The following is a 25,442-nucleotide window of genomic DNA, read 5'->3' as shown; positions in this document are numbered from 1 at the left end:
ATTTTACCTGGAAATATTACAAATTTTTATGCAAAAATACATAATATTTATAAATATAACTATTATCAAATAAGACAAGGCATACAATTAACAAAAGAAGAAAACTAACACAAAAGTAAGAAAATCTTGATTCACCTTAGCTTCCATGTGTATTTCCTAAACGACATAATTAGAAATAAAACTTACTTCTATCCAATGTTCCCTTTGGTGGAAGCTGTGGAAGCTGTCGGCCCCTTCGTCCTGCCACTGGAGTACTTGATGGGCTTGTCTGGACAGACCCAGTACGAGGATGAGACCTAAAGACACACAATTAATATTAATTTTCAGTATAATGAGTTACATATTTTTAATACCTATATTTGGTTCATATGATAGCTGTATAAATACAATTTAAAAAGAAGTTTGGCTGCAGATTAAAAGGTTAGGAAAACTAGACAAAATATGGATATCTGAATGATTAAATAGCAAAAGATGTTTATTTTTGGTGTAATATGCATACATACACATACATGCACACAAAACCCTACAGTAAAATCCATGGAATTATTAATGTAAATTAGTACTCTATCCATTGAAAGCAAGAGGACAATTTTGCAGATCAAGAAAGAAAAGATTGTACTTTTCTTTCTACCAGATTTCAAACTTTCAACACTAACCTTTCTCCCTTGATCCAGAGATTTTTACTCAGGCTTATATTAAATATCCCTTTATTAGAAAACATCTCATGAAACTACAAATAAAACCCTGAACAATTCAAGATTTAACTAAGGAAAATATTGGTTAATACATAACAGTAGTATCGATAGAAACTAAAAAATCTAGTTTTATTTGTAATCATTATGATGATTTGAAAAGTGATGTGTAATGGACACAAATAGTTTCTCATTCTGTAGGAGAGGAACATGACAGTTAATGACGGAATTTATCCAGGACTCCTGATTAATGAGAAATCACAAAACAAATGCAGTCAGGACAGTTAATAAACAAATTACAATGGTAGCCACACACTATTATATCCACTGAATATAAATAGTGTGTTTACATTGAAAGGTTAGTATCAATTATTACTAGTGATCAGCCAAAGATGATAGAAGAGACCATTTAGTTGCTGGGAAAATAAAATGGTGTGCTGGTGGGGCAAAGGGGAAATTAGTCTGATTGATTTATCTTTCACCTCGATAAGGCAGGTGAAGGAGGGGCAGATCTTCCAGTCATTAATGAAGGCATCGACCTCATGAGGTTTGTATCAGGACGTTCAGTGGATCTGGAGCGGGTGGTGGTCCGCTCAAGGAGAGGCCGTTGTTCTGTTGATCTGGATCTGTGATATGGCTGTCTATCTGCTGCTTCACAATCCCTGAAACGTTAGTCAAAAAGCAGCTCAGTTGATCTTTCGTGCCCTTCTGCTATTTGGTTATGATGCATCAAACTGATTTTGAAAAAGGTAACTGTTTAAAATTATGGAGTATGTAAAAATTTTTCTTTTCCCCAACATATTCTGAGCAATTTCAAATGAAACTTCTTAAGAATTTCTAAAAAACCAAATCTGCCTTTCAAAGTAATTTCCAGCAAAGATAATAGTCGCTCAGTCATAAAAAAAACAACAAACAAAACTGCTTGCTTTCCAAAATGAATTCCCTAAATGGAATACGTGAAATATGTGAATTATTCTATTTTAAAGAATTCAATGACTTTTCCTAACATTTTCAAGAGTGAAGAAAACCATATAAGCATTAATTCTGTAGCACCTGAAGCTGTTTAGTACTATACCAACTAAGATATAAAAAGGCTTTCAGAAAACACTATACACCTGAACATTTAAACAGAAGAATCAAAATGAGGTTATAAGAAAATAGGGTGACTTTGAAGTCTGTAGCCATATTTAAACCCGATCCACAAGAAAAATTACCCTGTAGAAAACTGGTTAACTGGCTGTCTATCTCGGTGCACTTTAGCTATGCCAACTGATTCAATTCAGAATGGGTATTAACTGGAACAATAATTCTGAAACAACATGATCTCTTTGACCACAAATAAATCTAATACCAAAACTTAATCCTTGTTGAAGGAAGTATCCTTAAATTTAAGCAACCTCTCATTGTTGACCTTTCTATCCCTGGAACCTAGCATAATACTTTTACATCTAACATGATCAATAAATGTTTTCTAATACCAGCCCCACAATTTGGGAGAGGACTTTAAAAACACTAGCTTTGGCTCCAGAATTCAAAAGTAAAACATGCCAAAGTATATTTCAAATAAAATTATTCCTCCCCATCCAGTTGTAAGCACAAAAATGGAAATGCTTATATAATACCGACAGTCAAGAAAGCATTAGTCTCCCTCAAAGCTAATGTTTCAATGACATCCACTTTACCTATAAGTTATCTCAACCTTATTTTGGATAATGAAAAATGCAAGTAATTTTAAAAAAAAAGAAAAAAAGGACATAATTTCCCAAATGTCATGAATTATATGGCAAATAATTGTGTACTAGTTGATATTAGATTAGGTGACTTTAGAAAGTGAATATTGGCTTTATTCTACACCATATCTTGTGATTATTTAACATTTTAAAGTCATAGGGTAACATATAAGTCAGAGCATTTTTAAATACTTTTAAATCCATATACTACCATGTGATTTACTATCTAAGTTCAGTATTTTCATATAAGTGCATCCAGAATATGTCAAAATAACTGACATTAAATGTAAATATATAAAAAATATTTAATTATTAGTAACAGTTACATGGCAAGAGAAATGAAAAGGTAACTTCATAGTGTAAATATCATAGCTGTCTTTTTGTTTCTGAAAAACTATTTTAAAAGAACACTTTTTTTTTATTATACTTTATGTTCTAGGGTACATGTGCACAACATGCAGGTTTGTTACATGTGTATACATGTGCCATGTTGGTGTGCTGCACCCATTAACTCATCATTTACATTAGGTGTATCTCCTAATGCTATCCCTCCCCCCTCCCCCGACCCCATATGTTCCCCCTCCTGTGTCCAAGTGTTCTCATTAAAGAACACTTTTCTTTAGAAATAAGTGTCTTCAGTAGTTTGCTACATGTTTTTAGTCTAACATCTTTATATATCTTCATCATAATAAACAGAAACAAAAGGTATATCTCTTTATATATTATTTCTTAAATTGCTTAAAACCTATTTTTTAAGAGTATCCATCTTTACATTTATTTTAAAGATTTATCTTACATTAATAATAAACATCTTATTATATAACAAAACTTTGGGAAATAGCTACAATTACCCTAACAGAAAATTAGACTAATATTTCATGTGTTTATATATAATTTAATTTATTCTGATTCCATCAAGAAATTTTTCCAAGTGGAAAGTGGAGTAAATGTTAGGATATGCAGTTTCACTTCTTTGTGAAGCATCATTTTTAATAATTGAAAAATATGATAATGAGTGAAAACCAGAGAATTATTTTAAATGTGTTGCTATGTCCTATGTCCTCAAAAGGAGACCATTATTTATAAAACAGTGGTCACTCCTTAGGAAGTAGCCCTTATGAAAAATGTCTCTTTATAAAAAAGTTGTTTGAAAATTAACCCATCTTTTACATTTTACTTATATAGTTTTGTCCATAAATACAAAGTATATATTAAATAAATACCATAGTGTGAAATGAAAATAGGTTAATAAATGAAAAATGAAAAGAACCACAGTAGAAGGTAGAAATTTCCCCAAATGTCCCAACACAGTTAAGGGGAATGGAAAGCTACTGTATTTTAAACTTTGACAGCACACAAGAGAAGGCTGACACAGGCTCCTGCTCCTACATTGGATAAAAATAGGTCTGACTAGCTTAGACACAATGTTACTGCTATGAAAATTTAAAGTAGTAATGCCTAAATTACCCAGTCTTATATCAGGCCCCTTAAAGGGATTGAGATATAACACTCACAAACTCCCACCAAAATTCTGAATTTGTTTTAATTTAAAGATGAGAATATATAATTAATTTTGAATAGCAGCAACTGAAAAGTGGGAAATAATAAACACTTGCAAGGCTTAAAATATTTTAGGGCCCACTTGGGGTTCTTAACTTGGAGTCTTTATTTCAATATAAGTCGTTTCTTCTGTAACCATTTTATTTACCTTAGTTTATGTTATGCATATAAAATATTATTCCAAAAACAGTGGCCATGGTTTTATCAGATTACCAAAGGATAAGCCACTGAAAAAGCTAGGGCCCCCTCACCTGTAAATTTAAATCTTTCTTATGTAAATAATTCCATTGTCTTTTAAAAAGTGATTTAATATCTATCACTGTTACATCTTTTTGAATAGTTTACATTTTCTAATCTCTATTTATAGTTAATTTTTTTTGCACTTGAATTGATCTAGGCTACTGTCCATCATTATCTAATGGCTGTTATTCTAAACTGCATGCATTCACAAAGGATACTGTGTATCAGCTCCTCCACTAATTTATGTTGACTAACAATGTGATAACAATACATACTACTGTTAACAACCCAGTCTTAAAAGCACATTATTAGCATATGCAGATTTTGAGATGAGGATGAACTGACAATAGGCCACAATAAAGAAAACAATTTAGAAGACTTTTGTCTTAAATAGCAATCTTTATGCATAAGAAAAACTAAAACTGAAATAATGTGATTTAGTATTTATTTTCAGTCATTCTAAGGGAAAAATAATTTTATAATCATTCAGCGAAGTTGTCAGTTTTGAATCATTTTTTCAGGTCAACATAGTTGCTCATAAAATATTTTAAAAAATTTCCAAGTATTTGATGCAACTTCCTACCTATTTTATCAGTTTTGCGATGTACTTTAGGTTTCCTAATTCAATGAAAGGACAAGGGATTTGTATGCAAGGGATTGTATGCAAGGGACTGTCTTGCAAGGGATTTCCCTCTATTAGGGAAGAAGAGGTCAGTGGGCACTCTTGTCTATAATCCAATGTTATTGCCATCCATCCATCCATCCATCCATCCATCCATCCATCCATCCATCCATATCTTTCACAATGATACAACTCCAGATCAAAGTAAGCTCAATGTAGAGTATCTCTACAGGTATGATAAATACTAAGAATACTAAAACTCAGAAATCAATGAAAATTTTCCCAATATGTAACTCAGAACCTAGTCTGTATTAAATCAGACTTATTTCATGTTTATATTGGAAAGATGTCATAAGTAAATGTAATAGGTTTTCTTGAAAAGTAAACTTGTAAAAAGTAAAGCTACTTAGGAATTATTCTTTTCCTTTATAAAGCTGACATCTTAAATTTAAAAAAATTGGATATATCTCTGAAGGACAAGTATAGTCCCAGGTTTGGGGCAAGAAATGACTTCTCTATATCCATACTATATAGAATAAGCTGATGAATAGCAGAAGTGCCAGACACAGTGGCTCATGTCTGTAATCCCAGCACTTTCAGATGCTGAGGCAGACAGATGGCTTGAGCTTAGGCATTTGAGACCAGACTGGGCAACATGGTGAAACCCTAGATCTACAAAAAATACAAAAAAGAAAACTAGCGGGTGTGGTGGCAAACACTTATAGTCCTAGTTGTTCAGGAGGCTAAAGTGGGAGGAATGCTTGAACTCAGGAGGTCGAGGCTGCAGTGAGCTGTGATCATACCATTGCGCTCCAGTCTGGGTGACAGAGTGAGACCCTGTCTCAAAAAAACAAAACAAAAAACAAAAAAAAAAAAAACCCAGCAGAAACATTTTATTTTTGTTAAAATATCTTGAATATCTACAGATTTTCTGGGCGTTAACTGCATAACTGAAGTATAAATACATGATAAAATATACTAGAAAACATTAAAAATGAAACATTTTAGAATAATTAATATAGCATATATACATATTTGTATATAACAAATAATTTAAAGTAATTATGACAACTTTAAAATTACAATTTTCATGGTCATCACTAATGTGCAAGACTAACTTTTTAAAAACTCTAGCTCATTATTTTAGCATCGTTTCTAATGTTAAGAGGATTGCAAGATACAAAATATTTGTCATAGAAATCATGGTAAATAAGCAAATAGGTATTGTGCACAAATAGGAATATTATATTATTTTGGAGATTAATTTATCATTGGGCATAACAACATTATTCTACAGAATCTTTCTGTTGAGTTAGATGTAAAGACTTTATATTAGTTAAAAGTAAATAAGCTTATTCAAAAATGACAATATTTAGTCAGCCAAGTTAATAACAATCTAAAATGTGAAAATGGTATAATATATATATTGATGTGACAAAGCAAGACATCATTCATGTAGGAAAAAAATTACTATTACCCACAAGCCTATTATTTTATTATCAAAAAGAGAAGTATTCTACAAAGGTATTTAAAAAATATATTCATTATTGAAAATTGCACAAAGAAATGACCAAATATCCCATTTTCCTCAAGAAAATTAGGGACAAATACAATACTGAACAATAACATATACTGTATTATTAAACACACACACACACACAAACATATAAGATGTAAATATTTTGAAGATATTTTAAGTATATTAAATATTTATAATTTTCATTGTTACTTAATTTTTATTTAAAAAGTAACAGAAACAAAACCACAAAGCAGGATTATTTACCCAGCATAATTAATGCAGAACAAATTAATACATCTTTAAAATATAATTTTAAGAATACTGAGAGATAATATTACATCTTACCTGTAAAATCCTTATTTTTATGAAATAGGTAGTTCCCATATTCAATGAATGTTCAAATTTAATAATGATTTGTCAAACGTAAAAATTAAAGTTATTCCACCAAATTATTGATCTTGATTATGACTTCCCAGATTCTCAGATTCCATAAAATGGCAAACATTTTAAAGGTATATCTCTAAACAATATAGTTATGAATTGCTATTGTATTATATCAGTATACTGATGAGGTATGGCTCTCAAGCTAGAATACAGATTCAATAGTTTCACTGATCAATTTTGAACAATTCACCAGCATTCCTTTTGTTTTGCTGTTTTTATGTGGATAGAGAAATGGGTATAATGCAAATCTCTCAAATGCACTGTTGCCTGCTGCCAGCAGCGGTCACTTCATAGTACCAGTTCAAATCTCATACTCAGATGTAGCAGTCTGAAGATTGCTTAATGCTCCCCAACCCCCCAACTAACAGAACAAAAGTTGTGCTCATTTTCAAGCATAAATACTATCGGCCTCAATCATTACTGATGATATGATCTCAACATTCAACGCAAATTTATTTGAAACACAAAAAAGCATGACAAATAAGGCCCACCTGTCAAGGACAAAGCCACCAACAGAGGCAGACTAAGAGATGGTATAGGTGTTGAAACTATCAAATGGGGAATCTGAAATAAGTCTGCTTGATAAAGACTGTAGTAAAAAAGATGAACAGCATGCATGAACAGATGGGGAAATTTTAGCAGACACATAGATGATGGAAGATAAAATAGTCAAATGGAAAGGCTAGGAATAACAAAGTAGAATATGGTAAAATGTTAGCTAAAAAATTAGATCAGAATCAATTTATGACAATTTTTAATGCCTAGTTAAGAGGTTTAAACAGTTTAATTTTCAATGAGAGTAATAAGAAAAACTTCTGAACAAAGGTAATTTCCAAGTAATAAATTAAGAAGAATAATTCAACGGTACTGCAGAGAATGAGCTAGATTAGGAAAAGGCTCTGACTTGTAGTAATAAGGGTGGAAACAGAGAAGAAGGTATGAATGACAAACATTACAAATCACAATATACAAAACATATAATATAAAATATAGAGAACATACATAATATTCAGAAGCATGCAAACAATATTAGCGATAGAAGGAATCTCAGAAGTTATATAATCCAAACTCTCTCACTTTAGAAATGAGCAAACTAAGGCTTATAGAAGCTTGGAGGAATTCACAGAATTTGATGTTTTCTGGGCTGGAACTTGAACTGGGCTGTCTTTATTCTAAGCCTGCTAATTTCACTGAACTGCGTTTTCTTTGCTAGTAGGGATTTTTTTTCTCTCAAAAATGTTAGACAAATCACCATATAAATTAAATATTAAAAAAACCTTTGAAATTTTCAGCCTCAGAAATGAAATGATGATCTATTAACAGAAATTAAATAGTTCAAAAAAGGTGCATACAAAAACCCAAACCCAAATATATATATTTATATCTATAATATCAGTAAAGCACTGGAGGCAGAGGTCAAACTGTAGAAAGTTAAGGCTTAGGAGCTGATGAAGGAGTGAAGGAAGCATATGTAAAAACACATACTCGAGATAACTGACTTAAGTAAAAAGAGAGAGAGAGAGAAATAGACCACTCTCAAGTTAGCTTGAAGAAAGAAGGTATTATTATTATTATAGTTTATTTATATTTTTATTTTTGAGGAGTTTTGCTCTTGTTGCCCAGGCTGGAGTACAATGGCGCCATCTCAACTCACTGCAACCTCCACCTCCCAGGTTCAAGTGATTCTCCTGCCTCAGCCTCCTGAGCAGGTGTGATTACAGGCATGCACCATCATGCCCAGCTAATTTTGTATTTTTAGTAGAGATGGGGTTTCTCCATGTTGGTCAGGCTAGTCTCAAACTCCCAACCTCAGGTGATCCACCCACCTTGGCCTCCCAAAGGGCTGGGATTACAGGCGTGAGCTACCGCACCCGGCCGGAAGGTATTATTAAGACAACTTCAACAGTAATTTGAGGAGAAATAAAATCAGTAAAGGAAGAAAGATTGAAATACAACAGAAACAAGAAATAATAAATGCAGGAAAATTCCACAGAAACTAAGACAGGCTAGAGTCAGAAATGTAAGAAGTTAGTTTTGATGGAGAACAAAACAGTTGTAAGAGGACAGAAGATGACTGGTAATGTAGAGAAACTAATATTAAAAATGATAGCAGTTTGGAAAGTGTGTTATTGGCTTACATCACATTGACTAAGAGCACTCAGCACTACCTTCCATGTAGGGAATCTTTAAGAAAACAGTCTATGTGTAGAACCATGACTCCACTAGCTTTGTCAGAATCCTTTCTTTAACCAGGGTTCTAGTTATGATACCCATCTTGAGATAAGACCATCATTGCCTCTCTTCAAACTTCATAGCAGCCCTCATCATTAATCTGGACACAGGTCAAACCTTTCCAGGGACCCTCAGCCAGTTCTGGTATTACAACAACTGACAATTAACTTAGAATATTTTAATTTAATCAGTTCTATTCCATTATCTTATCTCTGTGATTCTTGGCTATCAAGTAAAAGGCAATCCCCACTGCCCCCTGGTATCTTCTTCTCCCTAAATTCTTCATTTCCTATTCTCTCTTCTGTATCATTCTTAATCTCTTCTAATTCTCTTTTGTATTTTCGAGAACCCTTATTCCATTATTAATAAACTTCCTTAAACATCAACCTTCCTGCAGGATGGTTTTTGCATATTCCTGCCTCAAATAACATTTAGTTCAACTGTGTAGCCTCTGCTTCCATTGTAGCCTTCATCTGCAGAAGCTACTTATTCTTTCACATTTCACAGTCCAGGAATCCAGGAGGGGAAGTTGGCTCCCTAGAGACACTTCTGACTATTACCCTCTGAACCATAATGGACATAGTCCTTACTTCTCTTAAGCATTCCACTTGGCAGTAACGTTCATTATTAATACAGGTTGCTATTATCTATCCAACTTCCAATCACTATCCCTTAGTCATTGCTAATTTTAGGGACTGACTATGGTAGTGCTAGAAGATTTCAATGCAAAGGCAGAAAATCATTGAACAATCATGAAGCCCAATCTCCAGATTTTCAAGACTTCAATAATCCTTACTTTATTCTGGCATCAGTCCCACAAATTCCTGCTAGTGTATATCACTATCTTTGACTTTCTTCTTTCCTTATCCACCCTGGACTCTATGACTGATCATCTCAACCACTCCCATAAAACACTCAGATTCCCTTCTAACCAATCTTCCTACTCACACAGTCATTAAAACACTCACAATGGTTTAATAACTAACTTGATTTCTCTCTATTAGCATCCTTTTACTTAGCTTCACTTCTCCCACCTATTTTCTTCCTGCCTCAGTGGTAAATAACAGTTTCTTTCTGCTCACAAAATCCACCCGTGTGTTTAGTCTGATTACTTCCTACCTCTCCTAAGACTCTTCTTCCAATCATTCTCTCTTTTTTTCTGTATTTTTGACTTATCTTTCTCTAAAACATCCTTTGCTCCAGTGTGTGAACACATGGACATATTTCCTAATCAAAGGGAAATAAACATCTTTTGATATCACATATGCTATCTAATTCTTCTCCTTCACACTTTCTTGATAAGTTCATTTTCTTATCTCCTGGTCATACTTAGGCTACTGCAACCTGCTTTCCCCCCCACCACCTTCCTTCTAAAATTACCCTAGCTAAAGTCATCCATGACACCTCACTTGACATATCCAACACGCATTTTTCATTCATTATTTTTACTGTAATGTTATTACTTTCTTCTTGAAACTATTCCTTTAGCTCTTGTCATTCCACTTTTCTCATTCTTCTTTATGTAGCTCAGAAGTTCCTCTTCCTCCCTCTGCCACTTAATGATAATGTTCCTCAGGCAGGGAAAAACTTCTAAGCCCTCATTTCATGGGTTGTTTCTCAGACTGACTTCGCTTACTTTTTATGACTGCTTACCATTAGTAGTGAATTTACTCTGAAATTACTCTATGTAGCTTAGGCAACTTCAAGTTTTAAAATTGTTTACTTTATTCCTTGCTAGACATTTCCTCTTAGCTTTCTCAGTAATTCCAAAACTGAACTTGTCTCACACCTAAACTGATTCCCCCCCTAAAAACCCACCTGGACCCTGTTAAGGTACCTTATGAATCTAGTTATCCAAGGTATAAGACTGGGAATTTTTCATGACTCTGCACTCTCTCAAAATCCAAATTCCATTATTTATCAAGTATTGCTGATTTTAGTTTATTAAAACCACTATTTTCTCTCTGTTCTTCCATCCACTACATGTCTCTCTTTTCATTTTTTCTCTTCAAATCAATCATTCACATAGTGTGTAGGTAGGTACTCTAAGGTGAACAAGCTTGTTATCACTATTCCTAATTAAATCCCTTCAAGGTACCTCTAGAACCTACAGTCTTTGATCTAAGTTCCTTAACATTTATAAAGAGTATATAAGATTCTTCAGGCTGGGCATGGTGGCTCACATCTGTAATCCCAGCGCTTTGGGAGGCCGAAGTGGGCAGATCACCTGAGGTCAGGAGTTTGAGACTAGCCTGGTCAACATGGGGAAAACCCGTCTCTACTAAAAATACAAAAATTAGCCAGATGCAGTGGCACATGCCTGTAATCCCAGCTACTCAGGAGGCTGAAGCAGGAGAATCGCTTGAACCTGGGAGGTGGAGGTTGCAGTGAGCCAAGATCTGCCATTGGCACTCCAGCCTGGCGACAGAGTGAGACTCCATCTCAATAATAATAATAATAATAAACAAGAGATTCTTCATAAGTGGAACCCTCTCTATCATTCCAGATTCATTTCTTCCTATTTCCTGCCCTGCGAATAATGTTACAACAATTCTAAAATACGATATTTATTACCTCTGTGACCCTGTTCATACATTTCTTTAAAATGTCACAAACATCCTCCCTCATCTCCACATGAATCTAAATAATTCCTATTTATTCTTTAAGATACAGCTGGAGTTGTTGTCTCTTCCATGACACTTTACATAAAAATCTAGCTGCCCACAATAGATGTTAGTAGTTCCTTAATATGTTGTGTATAGCTCTAAGCAGGGATGAATACTAGAAAAATAAGTAGGATACAAAGGTAAATGTTAAAAAAGGTTATATTTATTAAAATAAAGGGTATATTTTAATAGAGATATTAATAAAGGATAACATGATATCCATCCTAAACATGTTTGTTTAAATGAGTGCATTTTAAAAGGCACAATGAACCAAATATTATTTCATACTAGTTAGCATAACCTGGCCAGAAGACTTGCTTTGATTTCTATTGTTAATTAATATTGTCTCTTGAAGTAATATAAAAAAAGCTTAGCAAACATTATTTAAGTCTCTATTCTTCTGTTCCAAAAGAGGTAGTCCTCATAATTTTTCATGTTATACACTACGGTAGACCAGTGAAAGTCCAGCTTCTTCTAATGGAGTGGGCATAACTGGAGATGTCATGTTGAATTTACTGCATTCATCCCATTCATTTAGAAAGTTCCAGATATCATATAGCCAAACTATGGCCCAATTGAAGCTATTAACACATATTTTATTCCTAGGAAACAATTTCCAGTTGCAAGTATATGCTACCTTGAAACCGAGGCTAGAGAACTGAATACTTAGATACTGATGCTACTTTTTTTTTACCACAGCTCTCAATGAAAAAGTTACTTTTTATTGTCCACTTTTAAGTGGTCAATTATTTTGACTCAAGTAAGAAAGAATATGGATAATCTAGTCCAAAAACCATTCTACAAGAGAAAGAAAGTAATCCAGGTTTGAACCTTGTTCAATACGTAAAAGAAGAACAATGTAGCAACAGCATTGAGGATATTTCTGAGAATGGATTCAACTTCTGGATACGTAAGTAGATAAAGAAAGATGGAGGCTAACAGCAAGAAAATAAAGGGGTCAAGAGAGTAGTATTCTCTACTGAGACAGAAGAACAAGTGAAGTAGAAATAACTTAATGAAACAATAAGAAAAAAAGTGTGCAATCATGGAGTCCAAGAGCATAGTATTCAAATTAAGATTTCAGAGCTAGAACAATTTCTACTGATAATAAAATGTGAAGTATGGTCATGAGAGTGACTGACCAAAGTAGAACTGGAGATAAAGCTTACTACATTAGAGAAAGTTAAGGAAGTGAGTGGGTGCTAAATACATTATTGAGGTAAATGCTGACATTACTCTCGCTTGATGGCAGGAATTTGATGTTGAGGAAGACTAAAGCCAGGTTCTAAAATAATCCGTGAATAAAATGATATTACCAAGAGGTCAACAAACAACAGCAACAAGGAAGGGTAGTGGGTGGTTGTATTTACTTGCATTACACACAAAGGTACAAGATATAAAAATAACACGCACAAAACATTACAGAAATAAATACAGGAGAATGGATAGATTACTAGGTCAGCATTCACATGTTCAACACATGTACAAAAAAGATCAGTCCAAGAATCTCAAAGTGGATTGGGATGGAGGTCAGAAGGATGAGAAACTTAGAAAGTTAGTAGAGTAAATAACAAATGATCAAAGTCCCTTTAAAAAAAGTAAAAAAAAGAGGAAGTTACACTGCAAACTCAACATAGCATTTATTACTTCTGTGAAAGAGGCACAGGGATATAATAGGCAAGGAGAGTGCAGGGAAATGTGAGATACATAATTAGATGTCCTGGTTCTTGGTTTGGGTAGTAGATTCAAGGATGTCATGTTATTACATTGTGTTGTAACTAATACACATTCATTTGTATGTAGTAAAATTAGGAGAAAGCTAATATTTAAAAAAATTATGGATACATAATAGTTATACATATTTATGGGGTACTGTTACATTTTGATACAAACATACAATATGTAATGATCAAATCTGGGTAATTGGGATATATATCACTTCAAACATTTACATTTTATTGTGTTGGGAACGTTTCAAATCTTCTCTTCCAGATATTTTAAAATATACAGCAAGTTATTGTTAATTATAGTTGCCTGACTGTGCTATTGAACACTAGATTTTACTCCTTCTATCTAGCAAAGATTTCTTGAGTAAGACCTCAAAAACACAGGCAACCAAAGCAAAAATTGACAAATGAGATTCTATCACGGTAAAAAGCTTCTGTACAGCTAGAAAACAATAAACAAAGTGAAGTGACACCTACAGAATGGAAGAAAATATTTGCAAGCTATTCACCCAACAAGGGATTAATAACCAGAATATATAAGGAACTCAATAGCACAAAATAACAATAATAATCTGATTTTTTTAAATGGATAAAATACTTGAATAGACATTTCTCAAAAGAAGATATACAATGGCCAACAGGTATATAAAAAAATGCTCAACATCACTAATTATCAGAGAAATGCAAATCAAAACCACAATGAGACATCATTTCACCCAGGTTAAAATGCCTATTATAAAAAAAATCTGAAAATAACAAGTGCTGGAGAGGAATGCTCGTACACTGCTGGTGGAAATATAAATTAATACAACCAGTATAGAAAACAGTATGGAGGTTCTTAAAAATCTAAACATGGAACTACCATATGATCTAGCAATCCCTTTGCTGGGTATATATCCATGAGAAAGGAAATCAGTATATTGAAGAGATACCTGCACTCCCATGTTCACTACAGCACTATTTAAAATAGCCAAGATATGGAATCAACCTAAGCGTCCATCAACAAATGAATGCATAAAGAAAATGTGATATATATACACACAACGTAGTATCAGCTAAAAAAGAAAGAATAAAATCATGTATGAAATGGATGATTAGCAAGATGAATGAAAACGGAGGACATTATATTGAATGAAATAAGATAGGCACAGAAAGACAAATATTGCATGTTTTCACTCATATGTGGGAGCTAAAAAATTGATCTCAGGGAGGCAGTGAATAGAATGGTAGTTACCAAAGACTGGGAAGGATAGTAGAGAGAAGGAGATGAAGAGCGGTTGGTTAATGGGTACAAAATATTTTTTAAAAAAACTAAGGAACTTCATTCTTACGAGTTCTACCCATATTGTCTAGGTCACTAGACTTAGACCCTCAAGAATTTCTGTTGTCCTGGGGCAAGGCAAATACCTTAATACATATAAAATAAATATTACATATACATGTAAATATACATAGTAAATCCTACATTAGATATTTGATAACTTGCTTGTGGAAACAGATTTTTCCGTGTTACATTTCAATATAAACATTAATGATCTCTGTTTCCTCAGCACAAACCAAACTGTGGCACCAAAAGACAATTCATAAATGTCTTCTTCAAAACGGGCCAATTAGGCTGAAGTTGAGAATCTGGGGAAAAGTGCAAAATTGAGATGACCAAGAACTAATTCTAGCTACATTGGTGAATGGAGAAACTAAGTAACATAAAGCAAACAACTTATTTGTTGATAACCAGGAAAAAAAAAACTATTGAAAAAGTGATGTGATATGATTTTAACTTAGAATGAAATGAAGAGACACCAGAGTATATACAGTAAGTCTATAATCAGTAATGTCTCATTCATGTGTATCACCCACCTTTAAAAAGGCTTTAGCCAATTATCAAAATACAGTTACATAACTACTTTTCCATATTTTTGTAAAGTAAATGTATAATTACTGAAAGTAAAAAATAATGGGAATGTAATATATAGCAACAGCAAAAACAAAAAACAACAAAAGATAATTAGGATTGAAGCAGAATAACAAAAAAGTAAAAAATTGCAAAGAAAATTAAATATAGCAATAACCATTATCATATAATAAACTGGAAGGCACTAAATTTCAATTATATTTGCTGAAAGATATTACAAAAGTTATTAGTAAATTGCAGTTGCTATTATCTCTTATGTTTCCTTTCACCTTTACCCATATAAATAAAATACTTATAAATTTACTCATTAGTTTTTAATAATTTTTATAAACTCTTTTATTATCGACTCTTAGTTAATTTCCTAGGGATGAAGGAAGTCACACATAACTCTGAATCACTTAGAAACAATAGTCAAGGTGACCAACCATGGCACATAATTCCTAATTTATACTAGCTAAGCCTTCCACCACATTATTTCTTTACCTAAATGATCTCAAATGTTGTCACTGGCTCAAATCTCTAAATCTTCATACAGCCTTGAGAACTTTTCAAATTTTAGAGATCTTCTCTCCCTTTTCTTTCTAATTAACCTCTCTTTCTAGTTAATCCCTCTTGCTGTTACATGCCAGGAAACTGAGATTTCCCTCCAATGTAAATTATATTTCCTTAAGGCATTGTAGCTGTACTATCTATGATTCACTGCAAATTCCCACTTTGGAAAGAGAAATGGTGGTAGGGTAGAAATGAACAAGTGTTTTCTCACAGACTCAGTATTCTCTGCAGATATGGATTACCTACTATGACAAAGGAGTAGACTACAGCCACCTCCGACAAGGTAACCACAAACAAATCAGTTCAACCTAAGCACTTCAAGGACAGATTCCTCTACTCTGGAGTAGTGAGGTGGAAAAGTGAGTTTTCAAGACGTATGCCATCTAAATACCTAATTATGGACTCTGCTGAGGAAGGTGAGTAGTCAATTGGAGTTAACTTAAAGAGAATACTGTTACTCTATCTTTATGGATAATAGAGAGTTAACCGTAATTCCTGGCGAACTAAATTTTTAGAATCACCAAAGAGATGATCCTAATTTACAAAAGGGACACTGTATTTTTGATGTCCTACTACAATTAGTTAATATGTTTTATTTCATGTTATTTTATATGGGTGATATTTCTGTATTTCATTAACAACCATATATGTATATACATAAAAACAGAAATAAAAGTGACCTATATCATATCAATACACAGGCACAAGCAATTGCACAAACAGACTCAATTGTAAGAAAAATATACCTGTCATCCCTGTGATGATGGTCAATGGTCTGACTGTATCTGGAGCGAGGTAGAGTAAGAAAATGACTGCAAGCATGGCAGAAACAAGAATATAAATAAGACTCAAGAAAGAAGTGAAAAAAGTATAGTTATATTTAAAAAGTGAGATTTAAAAAGATAGGCAGATAGTAAGCAAAGCAAATGGAAACTGTATTGGAAAGCTTGCCCCTTCCTCCCAGTGTTCATTGTAATATGACAGTGCCAAAGGTTAAAATATTCTAAATATTTTAAAATAAAATGCAACAAAAATATAACATTATCAATTATTACTTAAACATCTTTAGCACCATCTAGAATATGTTATATGATAGAGATGCTTTACCATTTTTTTAGGAGGATAGATGAGATGAGAAAAATAAAATAAGCAGAAAGTTTAAGAAGGAAATAATAAATGAAGTAATTTCAAATACTTATAAACGTTGGGAAATTTATAAGGTAACTATTTCTCTTTTAATTATTGATAATTAAAAATAACTACAAAGGGCTTTAACATTTCCATTTAATTAAGAGCAAACTGATCCAGATTACTTTTATTATTAATTGTATTTATTAAATTTATTGGATGCCATTCATTTTTCCATTCACTATGTTTATTATGTATTATGTATTACATGCTATTGGCTTTGCTACCTTTCTTGCCTCATAACTACCATAAGCAACTCAAGCAGCACACTGATCTTTTACCTATCTCTTCTTTCCAAAGCACTAATTTAAAACTTCCTACTTTCTTAGAACCTTTAATACTAAAACAATTGATCTTAGGAGTTTATCATTATATTTCCATAAACAATGGAAATGAACCTTGAACTCTCTCAACTTCCACAATTCTATCTCTAAAGTAAACATACATTTAAATCTTCACTTGTCCTTGTCTGCTGCACCTAAAGAGATACCTCTACTTGTAATCCTGCTTCCCATATGACCTTGCTTCATTTATTATTCTCTTCTGCCTTCCCTTCCTCAACTGCACTTAACCCTAAAAATAAAACCCCTGCTAACCTTTCCTTCCGTTCAAGCCACTGCATCTCGCTCATTTTCTTTTCAATATAGAACATCGTAAAATACATACCTACAATTCTTGCCACCTCTGCCAGATTTTGCTTTCATGCTTTAAGCTTACTGTAATTTGACTTCTGCTTCTACCACACTCTCGAAGCTACCTTATGAATGTGAAATCCCCCCAAAATTCTTTCTTCTCCTCTTAATCCTCATCATAGTCCACTTACCTTTGGTATTAGACATTGATTTTCAAACCTCTATTTTTTAATACTCTCTCCTTTTTTGGTTTCTAAAACCTCTTTGGCTATTAAACATAATATTTATTTAACAATGAACTATATGCCAAGTACACCATTAAAAGCTTTGCCTACATTATCTCATTTACTTCTCATAACAACTCTTTGAGGTAGGTTCTACTATTCCCACTTTTGCACAGATAGATAAACTGAGGCTGTGAGTGCTTGTTCAGAGCTATATAGTAAGTGGCAGGACTGGGTTTCAAAGTCAGGGCTTTCTTAATTCAAAACTCAGGCTCTTAACACATTTGTACATATAGCCTGGTCTCTCACCTATATGACTGGTTCTTCATGCATTTAATGTACTGGATTTCCTTTCTCTGTAGAGAGGCAGTGGTTTTCCAAGATTCATTTCCTGATCTTATATTCCAACACATTCTTTCTAAGTAATGCAATTTTTTTAATGGTGTAAACAGTAACTCTGCTTTATTACTGATTATTCTTTGGGTGGCACAACACTTTTCTATCTGCTTCTGGGCTCTCCACATAATGCTTGAGTGACAGATAGACACTTCAGGAAAACACATGTTCATTGTGAGACTGGAACAATACCCTTTGCCTATTTGGACATTGGTGCCAATTTGTGAAATGAGGAGGTTCAAGCAGTGGTTTTCAAACTCTTTTTTTTTTTTTTTTTTTTAGCAGATCACTTTTTTTCAAACAAAATTTGATATAGAATCAATATACAGTAATCAAATAATATCAGAATGATGCTGGCTAAAGAGAATAAGAAGCCTAGATCCTTATCCATTTAGCCTCATTTTTACCTGTCATAGTAGTCTCTCAGGTACCGCTACAAAACATAGGACTCCATCATCTCTGAAGTCCCTTCTAATCTCTAACATAATTCTTTAATCTCCCTTTGGAACTTAATATAATACTTCAGCTATTCCTCTTTTTGTAATCTCTTACAATTCGAACTTCAACTAAGGATTAAAATATTTATTTAATAAGCCAAGTTTTACGGTCTCAGAATTTAACTCCTCCATTTCCTCATTTTTCACATTCAATTGATTTACAAACCTTGCTTGTTCTGATGCCTGAATAACTCAGATTTCTCTCCTTTACCTTTTGTCTTGCCACCACCTTAAATCAGGTTTACTATGCCTATTTAAACAACCCTCTCTTAGGTCTTCCTACCTTCAGACCCCAGTCTTCCCTTGACTCAATCCAATCTTCATCCTGTCTACAGAAGTTTATTTGCATATTATGCTTTCTGATCATATCGGTACCTCACTGAAAATCCTTCACTGGTTCCTGATATCAAAAAACAAGTATAAATTCCCTAAAAGTTCTAAACTACTTTCAATCTTCATCTTCTACCCCTTTCCATTCCCCATACCACTACCTCTTATCTAGGTACAACAGACTACCTAAGATTCTCTAAATTATCATGTGTTTTCCTAACTCAAGACTTTGTTCATGTTCATCATTCTGTCAAGAATGCCCACCATTCTCCATCTCCACTGCTTCACTTTTCACAGTCTTATTCAACTTTTGAAGTCCAGCTTCTCTGTAATGCCTTTTCCAGTTCACCCGATCAAGTAATTTTCTCTCCAATCTGTTCCAATATTATTATCCTTCTGCCACACAGTCTTCAACATTTTAAAATTAGTTGATATATGATAATTTGTCCAGCTAGACCAGGATAATGTCTGTTTTAAATCTTTGTGCACAATGGCTGACCCACTCAAGTATATTTTGGATTGCACTTAAAAGTAAAATCCAAATTATACTGCTCTCATGATGAACCTTCACTCAAAAAACAGCAGTGGTTCATATGTGGTTCATATAATTATAGAAACATTCTAGTCATAGATTCTAAGGCTCATGATAAAAAATTACTATTCAAAGTATTAAACTAGATTACTAACCCAATTTCTGGAAGATTATGAGCCTATGTAAGAAAATATTTAAAAAAGTATTCATAGCTTTATGAAGAAGAGAAATAATACCCAACAGTTGTGATGTTGGGCTTTACTGCTTTAAAAGGAATAGGTTTTCTCCAAAATTACTTAAGAATAACAGAAAATATGTAAACTTCAAAGCTTGTTAAAATTTATAAATTTATAATATATATATATATAATCATCCAATTTCTAATAGTTTCCTTAAAGAGTCTTATAATTAACTTTGTCCCTATAAAGCCAAAGCAGCCATTAAGCAAGAATCACCTTTATCAAGCATCAGTTTATTTTATTCTTCTTTTCTGTCTCTAGTCATGTTAGTTCTTAACCTTATCTGGTCATGACCGTCTTTGAGGTTCTGTTGAAAACTATAAAAACTCATGCATGAACATACAAAATTTACCCTTGTGTTTTAGTAAGCCCTCTAAAATCTACCTAAGGTCCATAGCCATACTCAAAGTCCTTTGCTGCATCCACTTGGTACAACCTTAAAACATAATACACTTCTCCACTGAACCATGTTTACTTTTTTTCCAAAATTAATGGACATTATAAAATTTGAGCAATAAGTATGAATGCTGCCTTAAATATGCATAATGACTTAAACAAATAAAGTAAGTTATATTAAAACTGCAGTTAGTCCAATCTGAGCAGTAAATCACTGTAAAAGAAAAAAACAGAAAAACAATACATTTACTAACTTTTAAAAAGCAAAAACAAAATAAAGAAGTCATAGATTCTAAGGCTCATGATAAAAAATTACTATTTCGAGTATTAAACTAGATTACTAATCCAATTTCTAGACACTTGGATTCTTAAGCAATAGAATCTTTAAAGACAACACAAGGCCGGGCGCGGTGGCTCACGCCTGTAACCCCAGCACTTTAGGAGGCCAAGGCGGGTGAATTACGAGGTCAGGAGATCGAGACCATTCTGGCTAACATGGTGAAACCCCGTCTCCACTAAAGAATACAAAAAATTAGCCGGGCGTAGTGGCGAGCGCCTATAGTCCCAGCTACTTGGGAGGCTGAGGCAGGAGAACGGCATGAACCCAGGAGGCGGAGGTTGCAGTGAGCCGAGATTGCGCCGCTGCACTCCAGCCTGGGGGACAGAGTAAGACTCCGTCTCAAAAAAAAAAAAAAAAAAAAGACAACACAAAATTCTATTTATAATGAATTGTTCTTCTACTATATTAAATTAGCCGAATGTCCCCTTTAGGAATCACTTTAGTCCATACAAAAAAGAACTGCAAAAATGGGCGATAAAATATTCCATTCTTAAATAAAACTATAGTTTCCAACGAACCTTACTTAATGCAAAAACTTTTAAAATTTTCATTTATTTATTTATTTATTTATTTAGAGATAGGGTCGTGCTCTGTCACCCTGGCTGCAGTACAGTGGTGCGATCTCAGCTCTCTGCAGCCTTGACTTCCCTGGGCTAATGTAATCCTCCCACCTCAGAGTAGCTGAGATAAAAAAAAAAGGTGCACACCACCACATCTGGGATAATTTTACTTTATTTTATTATTTATTTTTCTGTGTGTGTGGAGATAGGGTCTCACTATATGGCCTAGACTGGTTGAGAACCCCTGGGCTCAAGTGATGTGCCTGCCTCAACCTCCCAAAATTCTGGCATTACAGGAATAAGCCACTGTGCTTGGCATGTGTCTTTAATATTGTTAATGTTTTCCTTATGTTGTAGTCCTTACATTCTACTCAGTATGATTTAACTATCTTAAAATGTTTCTGAAACACAGCAAATAAAATAAGTAAAATAAAATGTTATATTATTTTTGTAAAGTGAATTTTCTTTTTTCATTTACTTTATAATTTTAAACTATTAGAGATATGTTTCCTTCATAGTTGACAACTGAAAGGAAAAAAGAGACTATTCTTTTTGGTGAAATAGTTATGAGTGTGTGTTATACTTTCTGGTAGGTGACTTGACAAGGAATAGAGAAATAGCATGAGTGTGTAAGGTATGCCAGTGGTCCATATAATGGGGCATTTTGCTTTTTAGAATATATATTTATTAATTGAATGTATAGGAGAAAAAAAGTTTGTAAAGTAATTTATCTTTTGCCAGTATTAACTGTATTCTTATGATACTAAAAGTATACTCTATGGAAATAAATGCCCCTAATGTATTTTGGCCTCCAGGATAGACATAAAAATGCATACTATGGAGTACTTCTGACATGTTACAGAAATACTAATACTCTATACTTATTCTAATAGTAAACTAACTCAAGTAAACAAAAAGCTCTTAAAATAATTTTTTTTTTTTTTTTTTTGAGACAGAGTCTTACTCTGTCACCCAGGTGCGATCTTGCCTTACTGCAACCTCTGCCACTCGGGTTCAAGTGATTCTCCTGCTTCAGCCTCCTGACTAGCTGGGATTACAGGCACCTGCCACCACGCTCGGCTAATTTTTGTACTGATTTCTAATACTAAGGCCACATAGTCTGCCTCAGGAAAAATTATGTTCCTAGTTGTAGCAGTTACCAGGACCTATCGGAAAAACAATGGTATAAAAAGCGGGGGAATGGAGGTAGAAGATGAAAGATACGCTAATAATTCCTTGTTTTAGCTGAGTCCTTGCATCCAGGTTTCTAAATTACTTGTAAAGCATCTATTTACTTTGCAAAGCAGAATAGGATTTTGACTAATGATACTACAGTGAGATATGCAGAGAAACAAAGACCTAATAAAAATTTTATGTATAAATTATTTTTATATTACCTATAGAAAGGATATAAATACTATATCTTCTCCTTACACCACCCAAGTTTAACCAAGTACTATTAATGAATGTCAAATAGCATCGTTTCTCATTCAATATAGTCCATCCTTGCTCTTGGTCTTGCCTGAATAAACATGCCCATTTTTCAAGGTCCAATTCATGCCCTACATTCATTATATACAAAACTTAAAAAAAAAAAAAAAAAAAAAAAAAACTACATGGGCCGAGTGTGGTGGCTCATGCCTGTAATCCCAACACTTTGGGAGACTGAGGCGGGTGGATCACCTGAGGTCAGGAGTTCAAGACCAGGTTGGCCAACATGGCAAAACCCCGTATCTACTAAAAATACAAAAAAAAAAAAAAAAAAAAACCACCAAAAAACAATAATAATAATAAATTAGCTGGGCATGGTGGCACAGCTACTTGGGAGGCTGAGTCAGGAGAATCGCTTGAACCTGGGAGGCAGATGTTGCAGTGAGCCAAGATAACTCCATTGCACTCCAGCTTGGGTGACCGAGTGAGACACTGTCTCAAAAAACAAACAAATAAACAAAACAACAACAACACTACATGAACTGGCTGATTTCTCTCTCTTTTTTCTTGATTACTAAGCACATTAAATGTAAATTATTTGCAAGTGAATATAGCCTTTTAAAATGCAGGAATTTTCAGTACTTACTATACAATTGGAGGCAGTGTCATTTAATCTACACAACTCAATAAAGTTGATACGAGTCATTTAATCTACACAACTCAGTAAAGTTGATACTGATATTCTAATTTTACAGAAAAGAAAATCAAGTGTCAGAGAGGTTAATTTTCCCAAAGACACAGGTAGCAAGAGGTTAAATCCTGCATTCAAAATCAAGGCCATTTGGTTTCAAATCCTATGAAAAAGATTCAATAAAATAATATTACATTCAACAAAATACATTCTAGTCCAGTGCATCAATTCTTACTGACAAGAAAGGTTATTTATTGCACCTCTCAAAAGACCTAAATTACTATTATTATCTCAAAGGAAATTCTCTTAGGCTTTTAAATCAACATTACTATTGATTAAAATGCTATTCATGAAAATTCACTGTAAGAGTTCTAGAGTATTCTTATTTTCTAAAATCATAATGCACCCATATGCATTTTATTAAAAACTCTTAGAATATTAAGATAAAACAGAAATTAAGAACTTGTTGCTTAATAATGTGATAGACTATATATATAATATTGAACTTTTTTATTCCTATTAATAAATGATTACACAGATAATCAAATAATATTAGAAATGGTTTTATATTCCTATTTAAATAAAATTCTATTTTACTTATTTGAAAAAAGGATTTAAGGCAGTTCACAATTAAGATAAATTTTGATCTGGCATCATCAGTGGTCTAAAAGAAAAATAAAAACCACATGGATCAATTTTCTCGAAAACTTCAGAAAACAATTATATGAACATTTTTGCTAAACTAAAAGATTTATAAATTTTTTAAATAAAAAAATGACGTTTCAGTTGTAGACATAAATTGAGATAGATATAAAAATGCACATTGTAGGATCTCTCTGACATGATAATTTCCTAATATGACCACATTAACTAATACCAAGGATTAATCATCTAGGCTTTAATAGGAAGTTGTGTTGCCATTAAACCTAGGGTCATTTGCCTTTAAATATTTATAAAGTATTATGCATTTTACATGATAGCAATCATTTTTATTTATAAGTATAATTCCAGATGTTAATTTTATCTTTTTCTGCAAGATTTAGACAGTATTTGCTTGTCTTAAAGAAAATAAAGTCCATTTTTTCATTAAAATAAAACTTCACATAAAATTGAAGAAAGTTTAAATTCATTTCAGAATTTTCTCTCTCATCATTTCCATTAACAAACCTTCAAGGAACAAGAAGTTTATGACTTGATATATAAATAATTTCCAGAAACAATCAAGCTCATTAAAATGCTATTAGGCAACTAAAATACCTCTTCATTCATCCTAATATGACTCCTTTCAACTCCTAGTCATGCCAACATAGTTACTCTTCTTTCTATTACAGTATTGTACTTGATAAGCATCAACTTCTATAGGTAGCATGTCTGTAATTACCCCTAAAGACATAGATTACTAAGAAAAAGTTAAGCAAATTAAAAGAAAATAAAATACATTAACTTTCATTTATCACTAAAAGCAATATTAATTTAATAACTTGTTATATATAATTTCTTCTTAGATCTCAGGCACAAAAACCAATACTTGTTAGACACTATTAAAGACTATGATATCCCCTCTTTACTTTTGGAGAAGTATACTAAATCACAGTGAAATTATAAGCATGAATTAAGTATAATCTTAATTTAGACAAAAAAATTAAGTGTATAAATGTAAACAGTAATTTCTCGTATCAGCTTATTTAAAAGACCCTAAATGTTCTTCCTAAAATCAGTTTAGGATGCATACAAAGGAACTTCTGAGTTCCTTCATTATTTTATCATATCCTTTGAAGAGTTGGGGAAATATAATGGCACTTACTTCACGTATAACCAAAGCATGAATTAGAGTTTATCAATTTGCTTAACTTAAAAATATTAATAGTAGTTAATGTAAGCATTATAACATACCATGTTACTTCCAAGTTTGTCACATTTAATGGAGCAAATTCAGAGAGCTCTTCCAAATACAGCAATCAATCTTTAAGATGCTTAAAAGGTTTACTGAAAGCCATGAGGAAAAACCTCTTCATGAATCATAAAATGTTTCCTAAACAAATCAGACTCTGTCTCAATACTTCTATATGTGAAAAGTCACACCAATTTCT

At 33.0% G+C, this 25,442-nt stretch overlaps 1 protein-coding gene across 49 annotated transcripts in view; it reads right to left on the bottom strand.

Moving 5' to 3' along the window:
- The window catches only part of RIMS2 (regulating synaptic membrane exocytosis 2), a 753,111-nt gene that overhangs the window by 241,505 nt on the left and 486,164 nt on the right, over positions 1-25,442 (bottom strand). For 19 of the 49 annotated variants that reach the window (XM_073999244.1, XM_073999249.1, XM_065519508.2 and 16 more), the window contains 3 exons: positions 16,643-16,708; positions 1,175-1,354; positions 187-296 (listed from right to left, as the gene is read on the bottom strand). In XM_073999244.1, the coding sequence (XP_073855345.1) occupies positions 187-296; positions 1,175-1,354; positions 16,643-16,708 (356 nt within the window). The remainder of the gene's footprint in view (positions 1-186; positions 297-1,174; positions 1,355-16,642; positions 16,709-25,442) is intronic. The other 30 variants (XM_073999245.1, XM_065519514.2, XM_045399234.3 and 27 more) reach the window with 3 other exon arrangements.

The sequence above is a fragment of the Macaca fascicularis genome, chromosome 8, assembly GCF_037993035.2.
Source record: "Macaca fascicularis isolate 582-1 chromosome 8, T2T-MFA8v1.1".
Lineage (NCBI taxonomy): Eukaryota > Metazoa > Chordata > Mammalia > Primates > Cercopithecidae > Macaca > Macaca fascicularis.
The sequence above is the reverse complement of the archived record's forward strand: the minus strand, read 5'-3'. Positions and strand labels throughout refer to the sequence as shown.